Source organism: Elgaria multicarinata, chromosome 9, assembly GCF_023053635.1.
Source record: "Elgaria multicarinata webbii isolate HBS135686 ecotype San Diego chromosome 9, rElgMul1.1.pri, whole genome shotgun sequence".
In the NCBI taxonomy this organism is placed as follows: domain Eukaryota; kingdom Metazoa; phylum Chordata; class Lepidosauria; order Squamata; family Anguidae; genus Elgaria; species Elgaria multicarinata.
The window spans coordinates 68,349,451-68,362,535 of record NC_086179.1 but is presented as its reverse complement, the minus strand read 5'-3'; the positions used below and the strand labels follow the sequence as shown (position 1 = coordinate 68,362,535).

At 40.6% G+C, this 13,085-nt stretch overlaps 1 protein-coding gene across 1 annotated transcript in view; it reads right to left on the bottom strand.

Moving 5' to 3' along the window:
* Positions 1-259: 259 nt before the first annotated feature.
* The window catches only part of KCND2 (potassium voltage-gated channel subfamily D member 2), a 339,757-nt gene continuing 326,931 nt past the window's right edge, over positions 260-13,085 (bottom strand). The window contains exons 3-6 of the mRNA XM_063134056.1: positions 7,787-7,885; positions 6,742-6,837; positions 3,928-4,175; positions 260-1,546 (exon numbers count right to left, since the gene is read on the bottom strand). Of these exons, the coding sequence (XP_062990126.1) occupies positions 1,369-1,546; positions 3,928-4,175; positions 6,742-6,837; positions 7,787-7,885 (621 nt within the window). The 3' untranslated portion in view covers positions 260-1,368. The remainder of the gene's footprint in view (positions 1,547-3,927; positions 4,176-6,741; positions 6,838-7,786; positions 7,886-13,085) is intronic.

Below are 13,085 nucleotides of genomic sequence, written 5' to 3'. Positions count from 1 at the left end.
CTTTCATTTCAACAGCAGTCCTTGTTAGGATATCTAACTAAATGTTCCGGAATACAGTTTTAACAAACAATGTTTTAGTAATCCTCAGCAAATCTTAATTGCATGTCTCCCAGTGCTCAGCTTTTCCAATAGTAGTATATAAGAGCAGTGAAGTTTTAGAGATGTTAATCACTAAACCATGTTAGTGTTACTTCAGATGAGTATTACACTGTAATACTACACTAGGAAGCCTTTCATTTTTGTTCAAGAAACAAAAATATAGAATGGTGTTCATAAAACAGGGCTCCCAAGGTAATTTATGGAAACCCTTGACATTCAAAGAGGAATGAAATTTAGCAAAAGGCAATGATTGGTTTTAAGGAATTACAGGGTAATAAGAATTAAAGAAACACTTTTCTGTGGTACAACAATTTTGGTTATGAAATTATTTTTTTAAATTCCACATTACGGAAAACATTGTATTGTCTAGCCATGTGGTTCTTTTATCTACGTAGCTGAATTTGTGCAGTCATATAAATAAAAGTCTGATTCCTGATACAACAGATGTACATTGAATTATTGCAGTTGTAACAGTTCCGAGGAAGCAAGAGAAAACAATGATAAATATTAAACTAACTGAACACCTCAAGTTCACTAATGCATGTGTTGAGTAAGAAATACTTCATTTCCTCCCAAAAAGGAAGTTATTCGTACAACCATGGAACATTAACAATCAGCTTTTTTTTTGTAAGTGCACAGAAATGCCCCTTTTTCTACAGTAAAATGTTATCATGCCTAACCTGAAATAAACAACAGAAGTAAACTCAGATCACAGCTCCAAAGAATTTTCACATGCATTATGGTTGTGTTTCTTTCAATCAGTACAAATACAGTATGAGCCATTTACTCTCTCTCTCTCTCTTTTAAAGTCAGCTTGTCAAACAGGTTCAGGGTTGTATCAACAGGAAAAAAGAGAACACATTATCAAAACTTTGTTTCCATCCTTGATTTTGCATTCGGTTGGAACAGAAATGATCTCTGAATGGTGTTTTTGTGTGTTTGTTTTGTTTTAGGTATTTTATCAAAAAGATTTTTTTTTTCATGGTAAGAAGAAGCATCAATGGGAAGCATTTCATTGTGCTCATAGAATAAGTCAAAAGAGTCACAGAAGAGTTTGCTCCAGAAAAGTTCAAGTGACGCGTAGAAATTCCATTTGGTTGCCCACTGCACACAATTCCAATATTGAAACCCAAAAATGTTTGTATCTCCAGAACCTTTCAATTGTCCGTCGCTATTCCATTTCACAAGGGGTGGTTGCATCCCTCTTTCTTCAGAATCATATTCTCTTTGCTGCAGTCCAGCTTCTAAGTGGTCTTTAGTCTAACTGTTTTATAAAGCAGATACTCTGACAATGTTTCCTCCTGAATACCCTGGCGATTCCGGTCGGTCGTCTCCCTCTGGTGTAGTCACAGGTGGTGTTGGAATGCTGATTATTGCTGTAGTTGCATAAGGCTGCTCACAGTTTAGTTTAACACACTCTTCCATTTTGGCATTTAAACTGGATCGGCTACAGGAGTTTTAAAAAAAATGGATAGAAAAATTATATAAACATTCCATCTGTTTAGTGTTTTTATTCAATTCTGGTATGTCAGAAAACCATCCAGGATGCATGCGGGATGCAACTAAAATGTCTGTATCTCTTCCAATGCTTATTCTACTTTTTATCCACCAGCCTCAACATATTTTACATGGCAGAATTACATCCTCAATGCACAGAATAAAACACAACAGCACTCCGACTTTGGGCAGGTCTACAAAAGTGCCACGAAAAGAACACTGAGACCATTTTCTTTTCTACTGGACCCTGCTAATCCTAGGGTTTTTCTACACAAGTCATTGATTGTATGCTTGCCATTCCCTATGCACAATTGTTTACAGGTTCTTTAGACAATATCATAACCTGCCCGTTTCGCTTCTGTGCCTAAATAGCACCTTTTGTGAGTTTTTTAAAAGCAGGGTAAAGATAATGAAAGAAAATAACATTTCCACTTGTGTATTTGTGCTATTCTGCTATACCACAGTGCCACTTGATTTTGTTCTGACTTTATACTGTTAGTTTTACCCTACCCAGTGCCTGTTTACCCTACCCTGTGCCTGTTTGCATTCTCTTCCCCTCCTTATTGTTTTATTATGATTTTATTAGAATGTAAGCCTATGCGGCAGGGTCTTGCTATTTACTGTTTTACTCTGTACAGCACCATGTACATTGATGGTGCTATATAAATAAATAAATAAATAAATAAATAAATAAATAAATAAATAATAATAATATGTAACAGAAGAGCAAAAAAGGAAATGCTCTTTGTGTAGTGCTCAGATTACAATTCTGCGACGAAACCGAAAGCAAATACAGTAGTTTAACAGGTAATTAACATCCTTGTGTAGAAAACCCCTAGTTACCAGATGCATTTTAGGTGACTGTTGACATCTTCTATAGGTGTAGGAACCTGACATATGATGTGGACATCATATGTCAGGTTCTACACCTGCCCACAGAATCTTCCCATTCAGTTCAGTGAAAGTACACCATATATCAGTGCAAAGAAATGCTTTTAAGGATCAGGGCTTCTATGAAAGTAAATAGGGCAAGTCACACATACAAGAGATCTCTGTGTGCATGTGAATGCCTATAAATATCTGGAGCTGATTATATTGAGGTGGATCCAGGATCTGTCTTCCACAAGAGGAAGACCTCCTCTGCCTGATTTTTTTTAGGGATCCCCCTCACACCAGAGATCATCCTCTTCAGCAGGATGTCTTGAGTCTCTGTGTAGCATTTTCAGGCAGCTGGAGGGACTGCCATAGGAAAGGGGACAGAGAATCTTCTTCAACCAGCACAGTTGATCCAGCTTGAATCTGGATCCAACCCATTTGGTGAGTTCACACCTCACACTAAGCCACATTGATAATAAGCCATCATGGATTGGTTGTTCTTGCTAACCCAACAGATGATGGTAGAGTTCAAGTGGATGGTGTGCTAAATTAATCTTTTGATTGTTTTGTAGGCTGTTGCTTCAATATGGTCCAGAGATTCCACAAGACCAATTTACTGCATCAAAATGGCCAATATATTTTGAAAGATTAGCATTTTTGAGTTCAGTATTAAACAAAAAGTCATGTGAATTTAGTTCCAATTATCCAACAGCTCACTTTTGAAGAGGTGTAATAATTGTGGACTGCAACTCAGCAGGACTTAATTCTTAGTCATGACATATGCTCATGACTAAGTTCAAGTTAAGTAAAAGTTAGGCAATTTTCCAGTGTATTAGAGCATCAGTTGGAAATATTGAGATAAATAGTTTAAACCCAGCCCTATTTGTTTTGTCATATGGGATCAACTGGTGTACTTGTAGTAACAATATGAGTAAATTGCTGTGAGTAAATTCAATATTCATCTATGCAGCAACATTTTCCCAATGAGATCTTCTTATTTTAAGTTTTATTAGAGTTGTTTGCTGCATTCTGAATTATCATCTGTCAAGGAAATGAAATGTGGCATATGGGCTTCTGAATAGCTGTTTGGAAAGATACAGTATGGTAACTATTGAATTGAATTCATTGGAGGCTTCAGTTCATGGATGGTTTGGCACAATGAGAAGATTTAGTTAGAAAGTAGCTGTCAGTAAAGCCCACTTTACACAAGTGGTTTGCCTTGATATTTAAAGTTCTCAACATTCATTCACTTTAACTCTCCCTATTCAGCATTCCAAAACCATTCTTTTCCAGAATGGGCAACTGCTTTTCCTCTAACATGGCAGAACACTGATTATTACCAAAACAAAGCAAACACACACACACACACACTTCTACCTCCTGCCAATTTTTTGCCATGGGCAGGTGTAAGCAGAATGTGATCTCTGCCTAGAATCATTCATAAAGCTGTAGTACCTGTTAGACAGGGGTGTTCTTTCCATGCACCTGATTTGAATGGTACTGAGTTCTTGGACACTACTTGGACGGCTGCCGGTTATGTTGGTGTTTGGGATGCGGAACGTCTTTTTATGTCGCCGTGAACAGCAAGAGCTCGTCACTCCTTGTTGGGAAGAGAGAGACGGGCTGTGGCCAGAGTGCCTGTTTACAGTAGAAACCTCCATGCAGCTTGTTTCATAAGTTTGTTCATCCACAAACTCGTGACTCTGCTCAATGTGATTTAGAAATAAAAGCAGCATTAAAGGTTTTTTTTAAAACAACAACAACAACAACAACACACACACCATGATGATATAGCTTTAGTAGTCTATGGTTGGTGTTACTGCCTAGGGTTAGGGTTCCAGGTCACATAGAGGCCTCCACGCTCTATATGCAGAGGCCCCCTCTGTGCAGACATCTTTGCTGTATGAGCAGAGGTCATGGAGAGGGGTTACTTAACATACAGCATGTCAGGATGGAGTTACTTGGCATAGCTCTGCTCCTGTCTCACATGTTCAACAAAACAATAAACATACCTCCTGCATAGTCTTTTTATTATTACCTGTTCAGACAACACTTTATGCCATGGTTAGGCCACTATCACTTTTCCAGCTAAGTGAGCATCTTTAAACCATGGTTATGTAGCCACCATGGTTAGGAATGGTTCACATGACATGCTAAGCAATAATGTTTAGCTCAAAATGCTTAACCACTGTGGCTTAGCGTGGCATTTGAGCAGGCTCATTCTTTTAATCACATTGGCATACCACCCTACAATCCACAAAGATAAAGGGTGGTTTCTTAAAAAAAGTTTTAATAAATAAATAATTTTGAAAATTGGCCATGATAAAAAAAAGTGTTCTCTTGGAGTGTTCTTCCAAGAGAATACTTCAGCTCATTCCTGCTCACATTTCGTTAGAAGTAGATTGTACTTCGTTTGTTTCTAGCAGTATAAATAGGCCACCTTTTAGGCCTTACAAGGCACCTCACAACAATAAATGCAAACATAAAATACAATAGATACTCTCAAGTAAGAGTGAATTGTATTTCAGACTGAGGTTTGCATCAAATGGTCTTGATGAGGGACATAGATGCAAGCCATATTTTTTTATATACCCTGCCCCGCTCAACAAACTGGGGGGGAAAAGAACCCAGACTAGTACTTCTGTCAATTCAAGGAAGCTTTGGACTTCTGTTTCTCAGAATGCAAGCGTCCATGCTACAAAGCTGACCACTTTTAAAACTGGAGGAGTCCTAAAAGCAGCCTTTGATATGATATGCTATGATTTGATTATATTTCTGTTAAAAATACAATCATAAAAAAAATCCCATTGGGTTGGTTAGTTCCTAAAGTTCACCTAAGTTGCACTTTGGATGGTGACCACAGTTTGCATCCTGGTACTTCAGATACTTTATATGCAAACAGAATAATGAAAGAATATTTTTTAAAAATAATAATGGTAATGCTGGGTAACATGGGTGGGAGAGTGCTGTTGCACCCTGTCCTGCTGGTGGGTTCCTGATCGACAGCTGGTTGACCATTGTGTGAACAGAGTGCTGGACTAGATGGACTTGGTCTGATCCAGCATCGCTCTTCTTATGTTCTTATCAAAGGAATGGAAAAGAAAAGAAATATACGAAGGGGAAGCCAATAATGGATCCTTTAACGCCAACTGAAAAATAAAATAAAGGTGTTAACGGCACAATCCTATACATGGATAAGATTGTGCCCTTAAGGGTTTTTTTTTCCCTGAAGGGATGGAAATTTGGCACTGTGGAGCTCATAAAAACTAAAGCCAATCAACTCAACGAAGCAGCAGGATCACACATCAGCAGGAGGTGTCTGAACACAGGCAGACCCCTAACTGAGCTTCTAGGATCAGATGGAAGCCATGAAATCTAAAGTGATATCTTATAAAGGTCTAGTGTAAGACAGGCCTGGATTTTCTAGTTAGTTGTGTACAAAGTTGAAAAAATACAAGTGCATATATTGAAATCATGTGTTTAGATCCAGAGGTTCTCTTCCTTCAATAGAGGGGAGATTCTTTTAACAGAGGAAGCTCCTTCTATCAGAGGAAGGGAGGGTTTGCTCGTTTTTAAACCCAACCCACCACCCCTGCCCAGTAAAATGCTGCTAGCAGAACTGTCACAGGGAGGTTTAGGTATTAGCTCAGAGTTTCCTGTTTTGCTGTCACATTCCCAACAGTCAGCGATACCAATACTGATCTCCCCTTGGTCCCCCACACTACCACTTTGGCATTTCTTCTTGATGGCAGATCATTCTTGAAGATTAAAGGTGGGAATGACTAGTCCAGGGTTAGAAAAGGAGCACATCTGAGCAGGTATCTCTTTTTGCTGTACACTTCCAGCCAGTGCAGTGCATTTTAATGTTGTATGTTGCCTTAGGAAGGCTTCTGCCCTGAAAGGCTGCTTTCTAAACATTTTAAATAAAAATTAAACAAATAACTTCAGCAGAGGAGGAAATCTATGATTACTACAGCTCCCTGTGGCTGTGACTTCCTCCCTGGCACCTCTAAGAGAAATTATCTGACCTGGCTGTTCATGTGTTAAACAGAAATAGGAACCATTCAAACACAGCTATATTCTCAACAGAGCTAATGAGGTCCCAAATGAGTCCAAATGTATGTCACCAAAATAATTTCAGAATAATGTCATCTCACAAAATTTATTTTCATGAGTATGATAAAACATACAGCATCAGAGTAAGTCTTAACTAAGGACAACAGTAAACCAACACCATATCACAAGGAGGGGGCAGGTTTATTGTCTTACCGTGGTTTTTTCCAGACAGTGAAGCAGGTGGTGGTGCTGGATTTCAAAGGAAGAACCAGATTTGCTAACAAAGGCCTCTTGTTCTTCACCACATAACTGTTAATACATCAAATATTATATTATTCTTATTTGTCAATAGAAACAGGATTGAAGTTATGTTCTTGATTAAAGCACATCTTGGCTGACCTAAAAAAACTGCAATGTTTTATTATAGAAATACTGAACAGTATAAAAAATAAACAGTTTAATAGGCATTTTTTAAAAATCCTTTTCCATCCTCCCCCTGGATAACTTGATTCACAGTTCATTTTAGCAAATCTTTTTGGTCATTATGGTGGCTTTATCACATCAGTTACAAAAGAAAATCGGCTATCTCAAACCTACCCTTAAAAATGAATGTGTGTGTAGAGATTATTGTACTTGTCATTTAAAGATAAAAAACTGTTACAAGGGGCCTTGAAGTTTCCCCTCAACCCTTAGCACCTGGACAGCAGACTGAATAGATACATCACCTGGTCACAGTCTTCCATACTATGGTCAGAGCTACTGTATTTCTATTTACACTATAATAATTCATTCTAAATTTTCATTATACATATAAATTACCATAGGGAAAGTTCATGCAAACAGATTTTTCTTTTGCCCTCTTTTTGCGTGATTCATAAGGCCACCTTAGTGCCGGTGTGGGTGGGTGGCCAGGCAGTTGCTTTGGGGAAGTCAGATGCAGATGACTAGAGGGTGCATTGGAGGCCGGTAGGAGAAAAGGCTGCTTTTGGAGCTGAGCAAGAGAAGCCCGCTCCCCACATAGAACCATTGGTAGACTTGTGGGGGCCCAAACAGCAAATTGGCCCACAAGGAGAACCATTTTGCCTGGACTGGCCTCTCACAGGCCTCTGTTAAGAACAATTAGCCCCCTTTTTAGCCTAAGGGTAACTGTCATGGCACGTCTAGAGGCAGATTGGCTTCCCCTGATGTGAAGCAGAACAAGGATTGCCGGGCTATTATTAGAGGGTGTTTTTGGATTTGGAACGCACTTGCTCATTACCTGCTGCAGCTGGTTACTGAGTAAGCCATTTCTTTTGCTCTGCATGTAAGCGTTGGCAGTCCCACTCTTTGCCGCATGGATCCTAGCGAGCCGGGCTTTCTGTGTTGGGAGGGGGGAGGAGGGAAGAAACCGGGAGAAGAAAGAAGTGTTACTTGCCTTTGTATCTATCAATCATTCTTCTTTCAAAGAGAGATAGCACAGCTAATTGGAATTACTTCTCTATGAATACCAAGCTCCCTAATCGCAGAAGGGAGCCTTTCAACTGGCCAGTGTTTTCACATTTATAATGCAAATGAGTGAGAAGCATTTGTTTCTCCTCATGCATCAGCCCACCAGAACAATGAACGGCGTTTGAGTCAGTGTTTACACATATTTTCACATTAGACATGTTGTTTCTCCATTTCTGTCAGTGTGATCAGGCCACTGCTTGTACTTTGAGGTCAGGAGCGCTGCTTTCATCTCGCGTTAATTACACCATTTCTGATTCTTCTTCTAAAGGTTCCTTGAAAGATAGAGAGAGGACAATAGACCCCGAGAATGTGTAGCTGTTCAACTGCTGTGAATTGTCACACATAATTGCTCAGAACATTCTGAGTTGTAGAGGAACATCTGCGTAACACAATGAGGTCTAAACTGGTGGCTCTCTATTTATTTGAGTGTTGGGACTAGAAACATGAAAGGAGTACACACCGTGGCCTGGTTTATATTACTTTCCTTGGATATGTTCCAGGACACCCACATTTAGATTTCAATTGCCTACTTTTAATTGCCATTATCAAGGGAAGTTAGGAATTTCCACCTTCCTGTATTAACTACCAGAACAATAATTTTATACATTAAAATATGCTCTCTTGCCACTATTCCAGGGGTCAATATAAAGACACCCAAGACCCAGTGGCTGAGAAGCAGTGATCTAAACAGGTTCTTGTTCTCTTCTCAAGTTTCTTCTGAAGAGTTGAATGCTACACTTGATTGACAACTGGATCCTAGTGAGAGCTTTCATAGGTTGTAACAGGTGCCGAAATTGGAAGCATAAGCACTGTACCCTATTTTCACACTTCATTTGGTAATGTTCGAGAAATGATTGTACGCCTTTGTTGTATAATGGCACATTTTATGCTTGGTTTGTTTTTCCAGGAACTTGACGTAAAAGAAACAGCTCCTTCTAGTACAAAGATTCCTCCAACCTGAAGAGTTTGAGATCCTCTTCTCTTTCTGGAGGCTGAAAAGATCAAGGACTATAGCATGGCTTCGGTTTGCATCACAGTTCAAATTTATGCTAGTGCAAAGTACGCTGATGACACCCAACTCTACTACTCCTTTCCACTCAATTCCAAGGAAGCTGATTCTGTGTTAAACTGGTGTCTGTCGGCAGTAATGGACTGGATGAGGGCAAACAAATTGAAGCTTAATCCAGACAAGACAGAGGTTCTCCTGGTCAGTCAAAAGGCAGATCAGGGAATAGGGATTCAGCTTGTGCTGGATGGGGTTACACCCCACCCCTGAAGACACAAGTTCGCAGGTTGGGTATACTCCTGGATTCAGCCCTGAGCCTGGACGCCCAGGTTTTGGTAGTGGCCAGGAGTGCATTTGCACAGTTAAAGCTAATACGCCAACTGTACCCATTCCTTGAGATGTTGGACTTGGTCCCGGTGACACATGCCTTAGTTACATCCTGATTGGGTTACTGTAATGCACTGTACGTGGGGCTGCCTTTGAAGATTGTTCAGAAACTTCAGCTGGTTCAAAGAGCTGCAGCCAGATTGTTGACCAGGTTACAGGGAGCATACAACTCCTCTGTTAAAACAGCTTCACTGGCTTCCAGTCTGTTTCTGGACACAATTCAAAGTGCTGGTTATCACCTATAAAGCCCTCTATGGCTCGGGTCCAGGTTATCTGAAAGACCGTATTCTCCCATGTGAGCCTGCCCATGCTCTGAGATCTTCTGGGGAGGGCTTTCTCTCAGTCCCACCAACATCCCAGGCATGCCTGATGGGTACCCAGGAGAGGGCCTTCTTGGTAGCTGCTCCAAGGCTCTGGAATTCCCTACCCAGGGAGGCTACGCTGGCACCCTCTGTGCTACACTTTTGGAAGCAGGCAAAACCTTTTTTTTTGTTTCAGCAGGCTTTTGGAGCTACTCTGGACCTGTGTTAATGTATTAGATTCCCCCCTTCTTGCCCTTTTAATCTGTTACTGTTTTTTTAAATAATAATAATAATAATAATAATAATAATAATAATAATAATATGTTTTTAATTTTACTGTAGGTTTAATTCTATTTTAACTTTTGTAATTTATATTGATATGCTTTAATTGTACATGTTTTAATCTTGTAAACTGCCTTGAGTCCCAGTACTGAGAAAAAGGTGGGATAATAATAATAATAATAATAATAATAATAATAATAATAATAATAATAATAATTGTTAAAAGCTATCACAAGGGGTGATAGGGTGAGGGAAGGGGAGCATGTGCCAGAACAAAAAGGGATTCCCAAGACACACTCATCGCTGTTTAAACTGGAGGGGTGAAAATGTTGGCAGGAGGACAAGAGGGAGGAGGGAAAGGGCTTGACTGTACCATGAAGTACACAGTAGCAAGTATTAGTGTGAAAATTCTGTCCCCATGTGTTTTGTTGCACTGTAAATTGCTCTTCTCCAATGTAGCTTGGCTCACCCATATGAATAATCTGGAGCTGTTTACTCTGCTAACATCTTTCTGAAGTGCATCTGCTTTCAGTAACACACTACAGATTGCATACGTCAGAGCTGTCCAACTTCAATATTTTTGGGGGACATTCTATTTTCCAGACACTAATCAGAAAGCTTTATAATATTTGTCATGAGCTACTAGCAAGGGCTTCCACAAGAACACAGCGAGTGGTCCTGGTGGGTCTAAGACAGGGCTGGGAGTGATTTGGAATGACTGTGCTTTCTGGAAGGCTGATCCATGGGAGACTGGAGTACAATGGTAGGTTTGGCCTGACGGCTCAAGGTTCCATTTAGGGATGCAATTATTCCCCAGATGCACTTCCATCTACGACCAGAGTGACTTTTGTTATACATACATACTTAAATTGGCTGACATACTAGATACGCCTATCAAAGGCACAAATGCTAGTGATGCTGGTGATGTTCTCCTGTGCTGGGCTTGAAAAAACAACTTCAGGGATTTGGAAAAGCCCAACTTAAACTTTACTGTTCCAAATTCTTCTTTAGCTCAGAGCCAGAGGAGAATTTCTGGCTGTCCCTCTGCCCCCTCAAAACATCTTCTGTGCATGCCCCCCCCCCGGCCATTCCCCCTATCATTCGATTCTCTTTATTGAACTGGCCAGTGGTGATAGTCCTTGAGAAGAATGCAAATCCCAAGGGCCGCTACCCCTTTCCTCTTGGCACGCTGTTACCCAGCACGCCAAGGCGATAGAGAGGGAGGGGGAGAAGGGATAGAGATCTTTGCCCTTTTCGCTCATTGATCTAGTTGTTCTCTTGCCACTCTTGAGGCTGAGCCTGCTTAGGGAAATAGCCTTCTTCCACCCCAAAGAACTCAGATAATTTCCAAGGGGAGATCAGGGGAGCTCCTCCATCTCTAGTGAAATCCCCTATACATTTCCTAAAATGGGACTTTTTGTATGGTATCAATAACAGTCCATTTTAGCAGAGGGAAGGAGCTAGGGCTATCTGCAGCTCTTATGTTAGTGCTCAGCAGCCAGAGATGAATGTGTTTTGTTTTTTTTTAATGCAGGGCCCAATGACCCGCCTCTTCCCGAAGTAGCCTAGGATTCAGAACATATAGGGGGCTTTACACCTTCTGAGCAGGTCTGATGGTGTCAGCCTGATAGTGGGCCATGGTGGCACCAGGCCTGAGATTCATTGCTGCCACTCCTGAAATCCCAGAGCAGGTAGGAGGGTCTAGAGGTGGGAGGAGGTTCCCAAGAGACCCCACTGGAGCCCTCTAAAACAGGCTGTCTCCCAGAAAAGTGGCCTCTGGCTGTGCCATAAGGGTAGGGAATCTAAAAGTCTCCATTTGTGCTATCGGTCACCATAGGATTGTACTTCCTTTCTTGTTCAGAGGAGATCTTATCAGGGCTGAAATATTAGTCCTGCAGGGGCTTTGCTGATAACTACTTACATTGATTCTTAGCTTTGTATTGATCCCACAGATGGAATGCAAGCTAAACTAATTCTAAATAGAGTTTAAGAAGCAACAAAGAGTCAATGAAGATAAATCTTTAGCTTCATTCTGTATCTTCTGAACAAGGCATATCATGTCAGAGATTTTCCAACAAAACTTGCAGATTCAGAAAAGGCGGGGGGAAAGGGCTGGACAAAGAAGGGGCTAGAGATGGGAGAAAATTTCGTTCAGTTCACATCTTCCTGCAAATACACCTAATTCGCACTCCCTCAACCAAAGCACAAGTTGGAACACTGCTATGTTCCAAGATCAGCATCTTCCAGATGTTCAGAAGCTTTAAAAACCCCCACAAAAATGCATAAAATTTCAAAATGCGCATTAAAATGCCCCAAAGCATGCATAAATGTTCATGCAGATTTCCCCTTGAATAAATCACAAACCAATGTTCAAATGGGATGTTCTGACCAATTTTTGCCCATTCCCTAAAAATGGCAGGGTAGATTTGGCAGAAGTGGCATATTACAATGTTCCAAAAGAGCAAGAAGTGTACAAGTTTCATTCCATAATTCTAATCCCTGGGTGCGGGAGAGATACAACTTTTAAGGCGGGCATTTGTCACCCTCCCTTTCTGACACAGCTTATGAGGGTGCCAACTTACTCTTGAAGTGGAGGAAAATAATACGAAAGTGAACAAAAGACTGCAAAAGGTCTGAAGTGAAAATGTCAGCTTCAGCTTCTAAGATGTGTAAATTGAACAGCAGGAAGTCAACATTAAAGATTACAAGCTCGGTTAGAAAGACACAATTTTCTTAGGAACAAATACAGCCTCCCCTTGGTCTCCTGGAATGCAAGAGGTTTTACCGTTCTCTAGTCACTTTTATGGCAAAATCCCTGCACAGGAGGCAGCCATTTTGCATTTGTTCACAAGCTTAAACCAAATACTTTTAATATACGAAGGAGAGAAGAATGCTTTCTAGGTGTCAGTCCAGGCCAGCTCAGGAAGCAAGCTGAAGGGGCATGGCTTGAGGTTTTGTTTCATTAGGATTTAAAGAGTGAGAGCCAATTGCTGTAAGTAATGTGATAAATCTGTACTGAGCTTCAAGGTGTGCTCAGGATGAGGGAAACCTGGCTTGGCAGTAGCCTGGGTGAAAAGGATCTAGGTGTCTTA